Source organism: Lutjanus erythropterus, chromosome 15 (genome assembly GCF_056507025.1).
Source record: "Lutjanus erythropterus isolate fLutEry1 chromosome 15, fLutEry1.hap2, whole genome shotgun sequence".
Classification (NCBI taxonomy): Eukaryota; Metazoa; Chordata; class Actinopteri; order Lutjaniformes; family Lutjanidae; genus Lutjanus; species Lutjanus erythropterus.
Window position 1 is genome coordinate 19764983 of NC_139331.1, and position 17073 is coordinate 19782055.

Sequence of the window (17073 nt, forward strand, 5' to 3'; positions counted from 1 at the left end):
ACTTCATTATTTGAAGAAAGTATCTAAAAATAATGAGAAAATAAGTCATTATTTTGAGATACCTAGTCATTATTTTAAGGCATTATTATATTAATGACATCAGGATATTTTCTCTATCACACTGGCAAATATGGGCTTTGGGGCTGCATGTTATGGTAAAAAAAAACAACATTATCATTTTTGCATCACAGTTATCCTTTTCAGTGAAAAAAAATATTCGAATCATATCGATGTGATATTTAGCCAGGGCATCTTTGCAGCACCACAGTACTTCTTGATAAAGTAATAATGCTGTTTTGTCCCACAACATTCCATTATCAAGAAATTGCAGCCTCACAGATTTGGATATTGTCCTTGCTCATATTGCAATTTTGCTAATATTTCAATTAACTGTTAACAGTTTGATCATTTTGCCAACATTTGCCATATTGTACTAAATACTTGCATTGGAAAAATACTTCCATTTGTATTGTGATAATAATTTCAGCCATAGTGACCATGTCCTGTATTCTTTTCTATTCTCAAATATAATTTGTCTGAGGCGCTCAATGCTCTATATGCAGCACAAGGACACACACACAATAACTCAACATGAAGGGGCTGCAAGCACACTCACATTACCCTGACTACACTACACAACAGTAACCAGTACATTCATAAAGCAAATGGGGTGTTAAGTGAGGTGAGCTATGGTGATTTAATGTCATTTACCGTGAACTACAAGATGTGAGTGATAAAGCAGGGGGAGGGGGTCTTACCCTGGCACTTCCCAATGACTGAGCCAAAGTCATCTCTCACAGACCTGAGGAGCAAACACACACACACACACACACAGCATGAGAGGGGCTGGAAAAGTGGTACAACAAGGATTCACACACCCAAGGCTCATATGACCTGGTATAAGGTGGGTTATAACTGCCACTGATGTGATGAGGCTGCCAACTGAAGTAGCTCAATGGATCAAGCAGACAGAGCCTTGAGAGTAGGCAGTGTTTAGACACACTCCTAACAGAGCTCAATGGATAAGGCCTTGAGCTGACTTAACGCCCACTCACACCACTAATGCCACGAAGAAAGGCTATAAAACACTTGTGATTAAACAACAGCGGTGTGAACAAAGGACACAGGAGAAAAACGCAATATCAAGCCAAGGTGTAAGTGGAGAGACTTGATTGTCTTGTGTCACCAACAACAGAAACATACTACATTTTGCATTTTGATATAATGAAAATGATTTCCAATTACACAAAAGGTTCAAGAGGCAAACAGTCTTTTGAATTTGCCTCTTGTTAGCCTGTGGAGAGCAACACATATTTGTATACCTGTTCCACCGCTATTGATTTTCATTGCAATTTTGCTCCATTTAAAGCATTACATTCTGTCAGTAGAGCACATTGCTGAGTGAGTGCATTTTCTCGGCGTAAGGGGGAAATTGGATCGTGTCTGAAAATAATTACAACCACTCAAAATGAACACCAACACTCATGCATCTGTATGCTTTGGTCTCCTTCTCTCTCTCTCTCTCTCTCACACACACACACACACACAAACAAATGAAAACATTTAGGGAGCCCTGGTATTTTCAAATTGTTAGAGTTAATTTTATGTGGCCTGAAGTATCAAATGGGTGCCACAGAAGGTATGCTAAATTGACTCCCATATTTTCACTATGACTGATTGTGTTATTACTGATTGTATTGAAAAAAAAATCTTAATTCTTTCAGATAAAAGCCGAGACTGCAGCTCTTTTTAAAGGAAGATGTGATAAATCACCCCATTAATTAAAAGGCTCTCTATCAGTCGTGCACACAGTCAGAGCACCTCAAACAGCTGGGTAGAGTTCAATAATTACCTAATCTCCACGCACTGGTCCTGAACCACTGCCAACAGTTTGCCATTACTGGGGAGAAAACAAGAGAACAGTCAGGAGTGAACAAGAGAAAGAAAGAAATGAAAAATGGAACACAAACGGGGAAAAAGAAGTGAACAAATGACATTATGGCCGATATTTTAAAAAGTGGGAGATAAAATGGAGACCATCTCCAGTGATTAAGGAAGATAAGACACATTTAGCAGTGGCAATGAATTAAAGATTGGTTTTGTGTGTACACTCTTAGAAACAAAGGTGCTAACTAGAAGCATAAAGGATTCTTCGGCTTGTCCCAATAGGAGAAGCCATTCTGGTTCCTGGTAGAACCTTTTATAAAGCTTATCAGAGAGTTCTACCTCCTAACTTCTTCCAAAAACTGCCCACCATCTAAGGTGCCAACAAGAACCCACTCAGGGGGGTCTGTCAAAAACCCTTTTATGTTTAAAGGGTTTTATCTAGAACCCACCCATAGGGTTCCACCAAAAACCCTTTACAAATGTCACAGGTCTTATCTAGAAAGGAGAGCCATTCTAAGGTACGATGGTTCCCCCCAGAACCTTGTCTGTGTTCTGTCCTATCCAAGGATCTTTCCACCTTCTAAGGGTACCAACAGGAACCCACCAAGGGGGTTCTGCTGAAAAACCCTTTAACATTCCATGGTTTTTAATCTAGAACCCAGCCAGAAGGTTCTGCCAAAACCCTTTTTATATTTCAAGGGTTTTATACAGAACCCACTCAGGGGGCTCTACCGAGAACCTTTTTCTATTAGAGTACAGAGAACCTTTGACAAAGCATTCTTCAAAGATTTTAAGAATCCTTGAAGAACTCTCTTTCAAAAGGGTTATTTGGATGAAAAGGGTTCTTAGGCTTACAAAGATCCCTTCGCAAACCGTTTCTTCAAAAACGGGTTCTTCAGAAGCAAATGGATCTGGGTAGAAGCTCAGTCCTTCAGGAAGAACCTGGTTTGAAGACGTTATTTCTAAGAGTGTGTGAGTGTATGTCTAGCAGGGCAGTTTGAATGGAAAGGAGAAAGAGTGGAATAAGATCCACACTGGAGGAGAAACAATAATAATTGGGAGCATTAAAAAGAGCAAAGATGGTTTCAGTGGGAATGAAATGAGGAGGAAAGATTTAAGGGCAGACAGAAATAAAATGGAAGGATCAAGCACATCAGACTAATGGACATCTGCAGCATCATTTGTCCTCACTTAACACTGTCTTACATGGTTGAATCAATAGCCAATTAAAAACTGCCTTTCTACTTGGTTTGTCTGTTGTAATGAGTACAATGAAATGATTGGTTTAGGGGATACGCAAAAAGGGGAGAAAAAAAAAAGAGAAGAGGGGTAGGCTTAGTGCATGTCAGCGACAAAGTAGACCACATTTGTGTATTGATCACAAACAGTGATCAAGTGTGTGTGTGCGTCTGAGTGTGTGTTTGTATTGCACCTTGCAAGCACCAGCTGCCAGTTGATCTGCTTGTTTGCCAGGCGGACGAGACCAACAGGCAGAGACGAGCTGGAGGGGCTGAAGTTAACAGAATCAAACAAACAAAACAATCAGAAAGATACAGAGCAGATTAAAAACATTATTAACAGCTAAACAGGACCCGTATTCACAAAGTGTTTCGTCTTGCTACAAGGTTTCCTTCTAAACGGGGCTAAAAATTCCAAGCAGAGTTTTTCACAAAGCTGCTGAGAGCAGCTTTTACTGAGGGACAGGGTTGATCCTTTTACTATGAATGACATCATATTTATTCACTCTCTCTACAGTGATTGGTTGACAGGTGACCAGTCTGTGTCAATGAATATAAACTTAACTTCATCAATACACAAGAGTGTCAACAGGAAATGGATTTTGTTTATTTGTGGTGTGCTTTGTCCTTTCATTCTGTTAATGTGTCTCTGTACATGTCTCCACTTCAGTTTTACACAATTTAAAAAAAAAATTTAAAGTCAGATTTAAAAAAAAAAAAAAGTAAAATAAAATCAGATTAAAATAAAATTAAGTTAAATTAAAAAATATTTCAGTAAATATCAAAATTAAATGTGATTAAATAAAGCATAATATTAAATTAAACTTCAAAATAAATTAAGGTAAATTAAACCTGAAATTAAATTAAATCAACCTAAATAAGGTTAAATTAAGCTGATAAAAAAAAAATTAAGTTAAATTAAAAATGAGATCAAATCCAATTAATTTAAATTAATTAAATCAAATCAAATCAAATTAATGAAATCAAATCAAATCAAAAATCTGATTAAAATAAATGGCCATGAAATCATCTTCATTTATTTATTTATTTCATTTGGTGTTTATTCACACTCAATGAACTGTCAAGAAAATGTCAATATGAAGAATATATTTTTGGTGGAATAATTTCCACAGACAGCTCAAATATTCAAGTTCATCAGCAATGCAAACTAGATTTTCCAAGTTTCTGGGTAATTTTGCAATTTGCAAACTGCCCTCTCGGGTGTTACTGGATTGTTTTAATTTGTTGATTAGCTTAATCTGATTCGTACCCACCGTCAAAAATGCTCAAAATGCTTTTAAAGGCTTATCATCACTGTGTTTTTGTATGGCGCCATTGTCTTTTCTGGGCTACAACAAAATCGCAAGAATCTCCTGTTTTAACCACTTCAACAAATAAAAGTAGCCATGCATGTGGAAGGCAGTCTGTCTCTTCTGTCTGGTTGTATAAAATAAAATTCCTGATCCTTCCTCGTCCACATAAAGAGAAGGAGCTGAGAGGCAAACATGGCCAGAGGAGTTCTTAAATATTTAAAGAGGTTATTGATGGTGCTAGCTAACCACCTGCTGAGAGGATAAGCAGGCCTTGGTGCTGGAGCATTACAGAATCCACTGCAGACCACATCCAGCCATCTGTTAACACGTTCCAACAGATACTGAGCACGGTGGACAAGGTCGACATTCACACTACCTAGAAAAAAAAACTTTAAATTGTACGTCTTGAATACAGGATTGTGTCTATGAGAGTTTTGTTCAGTAGATTTCATTAAGTACTAAGCCTAGTACAGTCTGTCAAAGTATAGTCCTGCTCACATCTGTTGCCAATAGATGCACATAAACTTTCCTTTTAGTCTGAGACAGAGAAAAAAAATCAAGACAGCCAAATCTAAGCTAAAACTTGCTAATTCAGTACCTCTATATAATGTAATATATCAGACAGTGACATGACTAAACCGAGAGTTATTCTCAGGATGAAAATCAATTTGTTTTGGCTTTTCATTGTCATGTTGGGAACAATTGGGTTTATTAAGAATACGGTCTAAACCTGCTCTATTTGAGATTACTCTGTTATGTTTTGACGCTATACAAATAAACATTAATTGGCTTGTATGTTATCTCTCTTTCAGCTAAACCTATTTACAGGATTTCCATTAAGGGAACAAGTTGCAGCAGTCTGTTTTAATTCCAGATTACATCTAAAAGAATATGCTTATGTTCGTCAAATCACTGAACTAGCGAGTCTGGCTCTAATTGATTTCAGAGAGGTTCCATTAAACATTCAAGTAAAAGTACTGTTATTTTCTTAAGTAGTTCAGTGTTTGTGCTGTTATCATAGTAAATTTAATGTGACTCAGCACAATCATCAAAAACTAGCATTAAAAGATTTTTAACCATCAAACCATAAAGGAACGTCACCATGACAGAAAAAAAGACCTACAATTCTTCAGATTCAGATATTTTTGAAGTTGTTTTGTTGCACATTAACTGATTCTTGGATAGGATTTCATTAGCCAGTGCCTGTTAAATGTACTCTCTCGTCTGCATTTATAAGGTGGCTAATTTAAATATAAGCTAGGTGACAGAATTAAAAGTCAGAACTGTGCTTATAATGCGATGCATTCAGACACACCTCCATCCTAAAAGCACCATGAATCACAGCTTCATATGGCATGTCAGTCCATTACACTGACGAAATAATGTCGATAACGGACCCTAACCTGTCGGCATAATAATGATGGACTTACCTGTACCACAAGTAGTGCAAGACCAAGCGAAATGGCCCTGCAGGAAATATATCACAGTTAGTAAGCATATAGTAACAGTGTGATAATGTCATATTTTACTGATTATTGTATCAAACGTCTCTTGAAGCCTTCGGGGATTTAGTATCTTGCTCAGGGACATATAGGACCTGAAAAACAATTCACACAATTGAGGTAAAAATTTGTCTAACTATACAAACCATAACACCTTCCAGGACCAATGACTGCTCCCCAATTATTCTGGCACCTCGTCATGTATGATTTTGGAAAAATCTGTTTTCTTTGATATACAGACACTCTGGTATCATCACAGTCTGGCCAACACTTAGATATCTAATGTATAATGTGTTATTTATTTGGATATCTTACATGCCAAGTTGTCTGTGATAGGATGCCTCTTAATATGCATCTTTTCTTTATTTCAAATTGGGGAAGATATGTAGATGTTGTCTTTTCTCCAACACACACAGAATAAACTAGAGTAATCATGGCTCTGCCTCTGTAATTTCTGCACAGAAATTTTCGTCAAGGAGTTCAACAAAAAGTTGATCCTGTCTTGTGTTTTCACAGTGTTAAAAACGAGGAAATACTTTTGTGAATAAAGCATAAATGGAACTTCAATGAACCCTTTTTTCTTTCTTCTATGACACTTTCACAGCCTGTGTTGCCAGATTGGCACTTTGCTGCCCAACTGAATGGCGTTAGGTTGCACTGTGTGGGGTAAGCTAGTGGACAAGAGTAGGGCAGGTTTAACATAAGTTGGCCTGGTCTCTAATTACATTAAATATTACAGTACATTAAAAATATATTCATAAATTGTATTCCTTACTTATGCGAACACATCCAGTCACTTAGCACAACTTTGATATTTTATTTATTCTGCTGAGAGGAGACATGAGTTACCATCATTACCATCCACTCACAGCTTACTGTTATCTTACTGTAGTAGAGCTGCAACGATTATTGGATTAATCAATTATTAAATTAATTGCCAACTTTGATAATCGATTAGGCTAATTGGTTTAAATAATTCTTTTGAAAAGATGTCCACATTCTCTGATTCCAGCTTCTTAAATATGACTATATCCTTTGAGTTGTGGTTCACCATTTTCTGATACTTTATAGACAAATACTTAATCAATCAATGAAGAACAGACTCATTGCTCTCATCACTAATCTGCACTGTTTTTGCAACTCTGTAACAGAAACTTCTACGGTTGCAACATGAGGCTACAACATCATTGTTTCTCTGGCTTTTTGACAGCATTCCAGAGCACCTATAAACACTTGAATTGATGTTTTATTATGTCATGCTGAAATACTGTGATGAACCACAACACCGTGGCTACTGTTTATGAATTAATTTGTATTGTTTTTAATGATAATATTTGAGCATTTTTTAAATTAATTTGGGCAGACTTTGAGCAATTATTGGGCTGGGAAAAAAGCAAAACAATCTGGCAAACCTTGCTACCAATCCCACACCGTATTCTGGTGGAAGCAGACTCCTTCAAAACAAATATAACCATAAAGCTGTTAAGTGTTGCATATTAGGTAGCTAATGTTGTTGCTGAATTTAGGAGTGAACACAAGGAATTCGAAAAAGCTCTGCTGCTTAATATGTATTTGGTGATAAAGTAATATGCCCCTATTCGGCATGCACAGTATCATAACTAAGATTAAAGAAAAAAAAACAGATCTTACCAGTCACTGCCTTTGCAATAAGTGAGGTATTGTACTCCTTGTTGCCTCGCAACTGCAAACGTTAGAAAGTCACAGGTTTATTATTCACATCTTTCTCAAACTAAAAGTATCGGGGTAATGACTCATTATTTAACTTAACATTGAAGTGCCATGGATGAACTTTCCTCCTGTTGCTAGGGCAACTTGTTTCATGAACGGCAGCGCCACATACTTTTGGGCTAGCGAGCTAATTCGCCACAATATGAATGTTTCCTTATGTGTGGAACTTAATTTAACATTGCACGTGTGACAGCGATGAAAATTTTAAACTACCGTTTTGCAAAATGAGAATATAAAGACTGCGCTAGCAATGTTAACAGTACATATGTGCTACGTGGCTTTGAGCGGTTGACCCCATGCACCTGATTACAGTTGACTTTCGAAGAGCATTTTTACAAATACATGTTCAACAAAACACCCGCACATTAAAATGAAACGAACATAAACAAAAGTGTGACTAACCTGAGTGTCCGTCTCTGGTGGCCATTCAGTAATGACGAGTAAATCATACAAAATGTTTTCATCTTCGCCTTCAATCACACTTTCTTCAGCCATATTTACTTGAACCAGCTGTCAAACGTTTACGGCGAGTACCACAGGACAAAATATATCAGGATCCCGCGTTTGGAAACTCTTTCTAACCACTCAGGAAAGTTACTTTCATCACTTAACTTTCAATACTACGATATCCTACTGACATAGAAATTTGTGCTTCTGTTTCTCGTGTCACAAGTGATGTGTGTTGTACATATTTTCGGTATTTTACAAACTGCTTTATAACCCGGAACCAATGACATAAGACCGGTCCTTTAAACGAGTTGCACCGAAGAGAAAAATTGAACACGTTACATCCGGTTGTGTTGCACTCGCAGCAGCAATAATGGCAGCGTTTTCTGGTAAGAATTTTCTGTTAATTCATCATGTTGAGGATGCATTCGTATTTAACTTCATATCGAAACGTTTTTTAAACGCTAAATAAACGTACGAAGTCATTACACATGTCTTTTATTTAACAGAAATGGGGGTTATGCCTGAAATTGCGCAGGCTGTGGAGGAGCTGGACTGGCTGTAAGTCATTCAGACTGGGCTGCTGGCCCAACGGCCACACCAGTACTGCTAAATCATGCCTGTATTGTGGTACTTGTTCGTGTTGTTGTTACTGTTACCACTGCTGCAAGCCTAACAGCTGACATTTCATTCATTGGATTTCAGGCTTCCCACTGACATCCAGGCAGAGTCTATTCCCCTTATTCTTGGTGGAGGAGATGTACTCATGGTAAGTTTGCACCTTTGTCTGTGTTTGTCTAAGGCACAAAAAGTTCATACTGCCAAATGTAGTTGAAATGAACAAACATTCATACACCAAAAAATGTATTGCACTGTTATGGGGAAAGAATTATGTTCAGGTTTTAGATTTAAAACATCATATGTATGAAAAATTTCTGTTGGCAATGAAGCTTTTGCAGAGTTTTACCATTTGTTAAAACAGGAGGGGCATACATGTTTTGAGTTTTTTTTTCCCATATTCTTTCTTTTGTTTTGTGCCAATTCAGCAATTTTACTGTATATTATATGAATGTAAAGGCTGTATTTCATGGTGTTTAAAATTTTAAAGTTTTACATCTCATTTTCTTTTGTTTTTTAGGCGGCAGAAACTGGCAGTGGCAAAACAGGTGTAAGTACTTGACAGCCGCACAAATAAAATCAAATATATCTTGCTTAACCTTTGCAGTTTGGTCTTTTTAATCAAACTGGCATTATTTATCCTCAGGCCTTCAGTATCCCAGTGATCCAGATTGTGTATGAGACCCTGAAGGATCAACAGGAGGGCAAGAAAGGCAGAGCTTCCATCAAAACTGGAGGAACCCGTAAGACCATTTACTTCATTTGGTTGCAGTCTGTGTGTTCGATATGCCATCTTAATTAGGGTACCATTATGATACAAATTATGAAAGCAGTGTTTGGTGATCTGCAGAGGTTTAACCTGTTTTGTTTCTTTGGTTCTCTCAGTTTTCAACAATTGGCAGATGAATCCTTATGACCGCAGTCCAGCCTTTGGTAAGAGGGAAAAAAAGAGCACAGTTTGGAGGACAGTCTAATCTGTTATCACCGCAACTGATTATATAATCCAGCTTTGTGTCCTCACTGTCACTGTTTCTGTTTTTTACCTGTGCAGCAATCGGTCCAGATGGTCTGTGCTGCCAGAGCAGGGAGTTTAAAGAGTGGCATGGCTGCCGCTCTACAAAAGGCGTCACCAAAGGTGTGTAATGCACGCAAGTACTTTTAAATTACTTAAGATTTAAACAATACCAATTAGGATTTCAAGATGTATATCCACATTTGATTTGATTTTGATTTGAAATGAACTGTTAGCCGTCTTGTCTATGTCTTTTGGTGTCCAGGAAAGTACTACTATGAGGTGGCCTGCCATGACCAGGGTCTGTGTCGCATTGGCTGGTCCACCAGTCAGGCAGCCCTGGACTTGGGTATGCTCTTGCACTCTTCACACAGTGTCTATGCTACAGAATATACAACAGCTGAAATAAACCTTTTCAATTTTTTTCTTTTTTTTTTTGTTTCAGGAACTGATAAGTATGGTTTTGGGTTTGGTGGTACTGGAAAGAAATCCAACAACAAGCAATTTGACAGCTATGGAGAGGTAACAAATAATGCATGATTGTTTTATTTAGATATGTAAACACTTGGGAGGATAATTTTCAGCCATGTTCTTTCTTATGTTGTCTTCTCTATTTGCAGGAGTTTACCATGCATGACACTATTGGGTGCTACCTGGATCTAGACAAGGGACAAATTTCCTTCTCTAAAAATGGTACCATCTCAGTAGTTATGATTCTCATTACCAGCGACAGTTTATGAAATCTGGAGTTGATGGTTACTCATGTTTCTTGCTCTTTTCTCTCTGTTTTCTTCTTCCAGGTAATGACCTGGGTGTGGCTTTTGAAATCCCTCAACACGTGAAGAATCAGCCCTTCTTTGCTGCCTGTGTCCTCAAGGTATCTTATCAAAATAAAGGCAGAAGACAAACTAGCAGAAGCCAGGTTTACATCAGACAAATCACTCTTCTTCTTATGTGTTTGACAGAATGCAGAACTGAAGTTCAACTTTGGTGGTGAAGACTTTAAACACGTCCCTAAGACTGGGTTTGTTCCCTTGGACCAGGCGCCAGAGGGTCACATGGTCAAGTCTTCTCAGACAGGTCTGTGAATGCAACCTTGTTTCAGGTGCAGCTAGAAAATATATTTTAAAAAATCCTGATTTCAGCTTCACAAATCTGAATATTTTCTCATTTCTTTAGTCCTGTGTGAAAGTAAATTGAATATTTTTGGGTTGTGGACAAAACAAAACATTTGAGGACCTCAAATTGGGCTTTGGGAAAAAGTGATCAATATACATCACAATTTTCTGGATCAAACAACTAATTGATTAATCAAGCAAATGAGTGACAGATTAATCAATAATGAAAATAACCATTAGTTGCAGCATAATTTGACATTCAAACATAGTACAAGAGCTACATTTTTATCTTTGTTGATGCACATATGAATGTACTACTATGAAGACATTATCTCTGGTATATATCCCAGTGTTGATAGTTGTCTGTGCTCTGTGTGTGTGCAGGCAGTGCCAAAGTGAGTCAGGTGAAAGCCTCGTCCAACGCGCCCAAAGCTCTGATCATTGAACCATCGAAAGAACTGGCTGAACAAACCCTCAACAATGTCAAGCAATTCAAGAAATACGTGGAAAACCCCAAACTCAGGTATGACTGTCTGATCTGGTGCTGACAATCCATAAAACCACTGAAAGCATAATGTGCAGTTCCTGTTTTGTACCAGCAGATGGAGCCATTGCTTAATTCTAAACGTTGTATATACACTACAGTACATTTGTCCATCTGCCACCACAGGGAGCTGCTTGTGATTGGAGGTGTGGCTGCTAAAGAACAGCTGTCTGCTCTGGAACAGGGGGTATGTGACATTTAGTGTCTCCAAACTTTTAATTAAGTCTCAAACTAACAGATTTCTTTGCTCTTCTTCTGTTTTTGATGTCCTCTGTACTGTTCTCTTCTGCTTTTGTGTCATCGCACAATTAGGTTGACATCATCGTGGGAACACCAGGCAGACTGGACGATCTCATATCCACTGGGAAACTCAGTTTGTCCCAAGTCCGCTTTCTCGTCCTGGATGAGTGTGTATGTACAACACATTTAGAGTATTTTCATAACTTCTGCTTTATGTTACATCAGAATAAAGCATTGATTGTTCGCAGCCAAGAAAGTACACATACACATATCTGTGTTCTCTGTGTCCCTCAGGATGGCTTACTGTCTGCAGGCTACACAGACTTTATCAACAGGGTCCACAACCAAATCCCTCAGGTCACTTCTGACGGCAAGAGACTGCAGGTAGCACGGCAGTAAACTTTTTAGTGACAACTTGAGACCACTTTAAACAGTAGTCAGAGCAGTTATTGCATATTTTCTGAAAACACTCTATGTATTTATAGGCAAGGCACAGCTGGATTAGATGAACACTTTAACGATCCTCCATGTTGCTCAAGTAGCACAATATATATAGTATGTTATTGCTGTAAGATGGGGAAGTCTCAAGTGAACTATCTCGGTTGCTGAAAATCAAAGTTATCTCATGTATTTTTTTTTTTTAAGGGTATCATTTAACTGCAGCACCTGTACCTGTGTGTGACTGTACATCTGAAGGTGGTTTGCAGGTTGTAGCAGTGCAGTTGTCGTGTCCTCTTTTTCAGGTGATTGTTTGTTCAGCCACGCTGCATTCATTCGACGTAAAGAAACTGTCTGAGCGAATCATGCACTTTCCCACGTGGGTAGACCTGAAGGGGGAGGACTCTGTCCCTGAGACTGTCCACCACGTGGTCGTGCCTGTCAATCCTAAGAGCGATCGCCTCTGGGAGCGTCTGGGCAAGAACCACATTCGGGTAAGTCTCTTGTCTTGAGCCGAGGACACACGACATGGTGGGAGTAAAAATCCAGCAGGGGTTTGCTTTGCTGCTGATGCATTGTGGCGGATTCAACACATTTTTTAAAGCTTATTTTTATTTATTATTTTGCTGAGTATTGCGATAACATATATTGTACTTTATTCCCTTTTTTAACTGCAAATCAGGACCCCAAAGAAAAATTTTGTCAACACCTCTATCGAATAAGATAATGTTTTCAGTCTATTCATCTCACTTCTGTTGTTTTTGTTGCAGAAAAATTGGATTATCAAGCAGACAGACCAACACTGTTGTAAACACAGACATAAATACATAGATGCCACATGGGCCTTTGGATCATATGTCTATGTGGAGCAAGTTAGAAAAAAAAAATCCTACTTCATGCACATCATAAACTCTTGAATATAACATAAAATCAGTTTAAAAATGTAAACAATATGATGCTTTTTATCCAGAAAAACTACAGTACCTCGTTTATGTGTAAATGTTCACAGACCAATCTTGCCTGTTCCAATATGGTGGTGATGTTGACGTATCGTTGTGGCTTCTATGTATATATGTCTGTCATTATAAAAACTTACCAGTCCAACTGTCTGTGACCTCCACTGACTGACTCTACTCAGCACCATCTAGTGGACTGAAAAAGCCCTTGATTTTCATAATCTTGTATCTACCAGTTTAATTCACATTTGCAATGTTATTCATTTCTATATCAAAAGATCGGTACAGAAGTCCATCTATCAATATCTTTTTTTTTTTCACCCACCCTTATTGACAAAGTCTCTTTTGATCTGTTTTACTTTGGATAGACGGATGAAGTCCATGCCAAAGATAACACCAGACCAGGAGCCAATTCTGCCGGTAAGAGCAGATAGGCAGTCCAGTTTTGACCATTTCGATTTTATCTCTCTAATATGATGTGTCAGTATAACCTTTTGATAAACATCTAACGATGCACATCACACACATAACAACATTTCCTTCTATGAACAGTCACAGTTGAGGACTCCAGAACAAAAATGTGTGTATTTGCATTTTAGAAATGTGGTCAGAAGCCATCAAGGTGCTGAAGGGCGAGTACGCAGTGAGGGCCATCAAAGAGCACAAGATGGACCAGGCCATAATCTTCTGTCGCACCAAGATTGACTGTGACAACATGGAACAGTACTTCATTCAGCAAGGAGGAGGTGGGAGGCATTAGTACCACCAATTTTATTTCTCTGCCTTAACTGGACAGATGTTTTAAAACGTGAACATCCCGTTGCATGCACATGCTTAAGTATAAAAGATCAATGACAACATCTTTGTCGATGATGATGACAATCTTTGGTATTTTTAACAAAACAGATTCAGAATCCTCCCTCAGCACTGGTCTCTTTTCTTTAGGTCCAGACGGTAAAGGCAGCCAGTTTTCCTGCGTTTGTCTTCATGGTGATCGTAAACCCAACGAGCGGAAAAATAACTTGGACCGCTTCAAGGTAAAAAGGACAAAATGATGACGTCCTTTTTATAAAGCACAATTAGTCTGTCGATGTTTAAAGATTTTGTGTTCTCAGAGAAAAGAAGTGAGGCTCTTGATCTGCACAGACGTGGCTGCCAGAGGAATTGACATCCACGGAGTTCCTTATGGTAAAGATATGATTTTTGCCATTTCAAATGCTGATTGTAAACACAGCGTTTATCACAAAAGAAGACCCTGCCATCAGTTCTCACAACTTTCATCTTTTTTTCCCCCTCTAGTGATTAACGTCACCTTGCCAGATGAAAAGCAGAACTATGTCCATCGTATCGGCAGAGTTGGAAGAGCTGAGAGGTAAGTGCAGACATTCTCAAAAGTGTTATAATTTTGTTTCAAAAATCATACAAACTTATCAAATTCATCTTCATTGCTATCTGAAACCGTCACACACTGTGCCTCAAAATGTCTAATCACTATATGATTCGACTGACCTAAACATCATTAACATAATCAAATTTCTTTCTAACTTACAGGATGGGACTGGCTATCTCCTTGGTTGCTATGGAGAAAGAGAAGGTAGGGTGCATGACAGAAATACACCAATAATTAATTTTAATTCTGCATAGTTTTTGAAAAATTTGTGGAAGTAAATCTTTTCACAATGTGCAGGTGTGGTACCACGTTTGCGCGAACCGAGGCAGAGGCTGCTACAACACGCGACTGAAGGAGGATGGAGGCTGCACCATCTGGTACAACGAGAAAGAGGTGAATGGAGACACAGACACAAACTTAAATGAATATGTCGGATTATTTAATGTAGGGCTGTATTAGGTATTTATCCATAGTTAGTGTATTAGCTACAGTAGATGGTGGTTGGTATGACCTCACTTTGGGAAGCCAGCGTGACATAATTCCACACGACTCATCATGAACTCTCAGTTCTACTTGATCAACGTATGTCCTTTTCTCTATTCCTCTCATCACAGCTCCTGTCAGAAATTGAGGAGCATCTGAAGTGCACCATCACCCAGTGTGAGCCAGACATCAAAGTACCTGTTGATGACTTTGATGGAAAGGTCACCTATGGTCAGCGCAAAGCACTGGGAGGTATGTGTTATAGAGTTAACTGATGACTGTGTACAGCCATGTTGAGCATTTTTAGTCACACGTGTACCATTGGCTTGGGAAATGGCATCCAATCTATACAGTAAAATATCTGCAACCCCATAACCACAAAAGTGATAAGGATTAACTTTGTTTTTTGTAAATATACACTAAATATACACTCGTTTCAAGAGAAGGTGGAAGAGGGGCAATACTTGGTAAGCTTTTGGGAACTGAGGACACTAACTGTTGACAGTGAAATTCTTTCTATTCTTGATTCTTATATGACTTCAGTTGCGCGACAGTCCGCGGTCTCTATTGTCATATTTTGTGCTTCAGAATGCACTGCAGAAATGAGCAAGGGCATCCCTGAAAAAGACATCATCTAGATAACATCACATGTTCCTCCAAAACCTGTTTGTACCTTTCAGCATCAGTGGGGATGTGACAGTTTTAAACTTTGCACTGGTAACAATCTGGATGGTCCTTTTTCTCTGAAGCCTGGAGGTCATGACATTTTTGATTTACGGTCAATTTACAGATAAGCTCTGGCCAGAGAAGTCAGCGGCAGTTCTGGGTGTTGCTGATATATGGTCTTTTCTTTGCAGGGTAGAGTTTGAACTGACATCTGTAGATGCAGCAGTAAACTGTGTTGTCAGGCAAAGGTTTTCCAGATTGTTTCTTTGCCCTTGTAGTAATATCTTTAATATGTTCACAATGGATTTTATTGCAGTGCAGCCTGAGAGTTTGAAGGCCACGGGCATTCAATACTGTTTTTAAGCCTTACCCCTTTCATGCAGAGATTTCTCCAGATCCTCTCAATCTTTTAATGACATTATGGATTGTAGATGGTGAGTTTCCTAAATTCCTTGCAACTGTGTGATGAGAAACAATGGACCTTATACAAAAACCACTAATACAAACAGATTTGTTCTGAAGTGGCTTGTACAAGTGATTTAGGAGAACTTGCATTCACCAGTTTTCTCATTCAAAAAAACATTTATTTTAGCAGTTTGACCATGAAATGTCTTGTACTATATTCAATTAAATTCAAGTTTGAAAAGGGTTTCCAAATTATTGCCTTCAGTTTTTATTCATTTTTTACACAAGTGTCCTAGCTTTTTGGAATCAGGTTTGCACAATTATTGTATGGATTGTTGTGAGACATTATAGCCTGTATAGATTGATAGCTTGGCTAGTTAGTTATTATATTAAGTTGTGTCATATTATTATATGATGTGCCTTTTATGTTGCTCTTGCTTAGGTGGTACCTACAAGGGTCACGTGGATGTTCTGGCCCCAACTGTCCAGGAGCTGGCGAGCCTCGAGAGAGATGCCCAAAGTTCCTTCCTCCACCTGGGATACTTACCAAACCAGCTTTTCAGAGCTTTCTGAACACACCCCAACTAGCATAACACTTTGGCTGCTTATATAGAATAAGGAAAAAATTAACATTTCAACATGTTGGCGCAACAGGAAGTTTCCATGCAGACATGAACATATAAACAAATAAATGATTTACATGAAATATATACTAAAAGGTGTCAAATGTCAACATTCATACATTGGGTATGAAACAAACGTCTGCATAGTCTGCAACCAGAAGATAACTGGACTCCTGATTTCTGTTTAGTTGTGTAATTTCTCCTCTGAAAGTTAGGCTTAGAATTTGTACTTAAGGTAAATTGAAACCATTGTCAGCATTCAGCATGTAGGCCTGTTGAGACTGTTGCCCTACTTATTTTGAGGGATGTCCTCTCAAAAGGCCTTCACTGCACTACTTGCAAGAATAATACAGAACATAATCCTTGCATCTACTGCAAATCCTAATTTGTTGGATTGTGTGATGTGTTTTCTGATTGATATGGCAGGATCAAGTATTTAAGTTT

At 38.3% G+C, this 17073-nt stretch overlaps 2 protein-coding genes across 3 annotated transcripts in view; one reads left to right on the top strand and one right to left on the bottom strand.

Annotated features, from left to right (window-relative positions):
- The window catches only part of nbas (NBAS subunit of NRZ tethering complex), a 224197-nt gene extending 215873 nt beyond the window's left edge, over nucleotides 1-8324 (bottom strand). For both annotated transcript variants that reach the window (XM_084736747.1, XM_084736746.1), the window contains exons 1-6: nucleotides 8092-8324; nucleotides 7591-7642; nucleotides 5869-5905; nucleotides 3320-3397; nucleotides 1853-1900; nucleotides 759-802 (exon numbers count right to left, since the gene is read on the bottom strand). In XM_084736747.1, coding sequence (XP_084592873.1) covers nucleotides 759-802; nucleotides 1853-1900; nucleotides 3320-3397; nucleotides 5869-5905; nucleotides 7591-7642; nucleotides 8092-8184 — 352 coding nt within the window. In that variant the 5' untranslated portion in view covers nucleotides 8185-8324. The remainder of the gene's footprint in view (nucleotides 1-758; nucleotides 803-1852; nucleotides 1901-3319; nucleotides 3398-5868; nucleotides 5906-7590; nucleotides 7643-8091) is intronic.
- Nucleotides 8325-8437: 113 nt separating this feature from the next.
- On the top strand, nucleotides 8438-16728 carry ddx1 (DEAD (Asp-Glu-Ala-Asp) box helicase 1). The gene is made up of 26 exons (XM_084736748.1): nucleotides 8438-8525; nucleotides 8646-8697; nucleotides 8842-8905; nucleotides 9275-9304; nucleotides 9401-9497; nucleotides 9640-9687; nucleotides 9806-9889; nucleotides 10032-10115; nucleotides 10212-10288; nucleotides 10387-10459; nucleotides 10567-10643; nucleotides 10732-10846; nucleotides 11269-11407; nucleotides 11555-11615; nucleotides 11741-11839; nucleotides 11963-12052; nucleotides 12412-12600; nucleotides 13431-13482; nucleotides 13662-13808; nucleotides 14008-14099; nucleotides 14178-14250; nucleotides 14362-14434; nucleotides 14614-14656; nucleotides 14750-14845; nucleotides 15067-15187; nucleotides 16449-16728. Exons 1-26 carry the CDS (start codon nucleotides 8510-8512, stop codon nucleotides 16577-16579), a joined length of 2223 nt encoding a protein of 740 aa, XP_084592874.1. The 5' UTR covers nucleotides 8438-8509; the 3' UTR covers nucleotides 16580-16728.
- Nucleotides 16729-17073: the final 345 nt, after the last annotated feature.

Coding starts and splice junctions, on each gene's coding strand:
- ddx1 (XM_084736748.1), top strand. Junction 9,498..9,639: donor CATCAAAACTGGAGGAACCC/GTAAGACCATTT, acceptor TGGTTCTCTCAG/TTTTCAACAATTGGCAGATG. Junction 14,100..14,177: donor ATAACTTGGACCGCTTCAAG/GTAAAAAGGACA, acceptor TTGTGTTCTCAG/AGAAAAGAAGTGAGGCTCTT.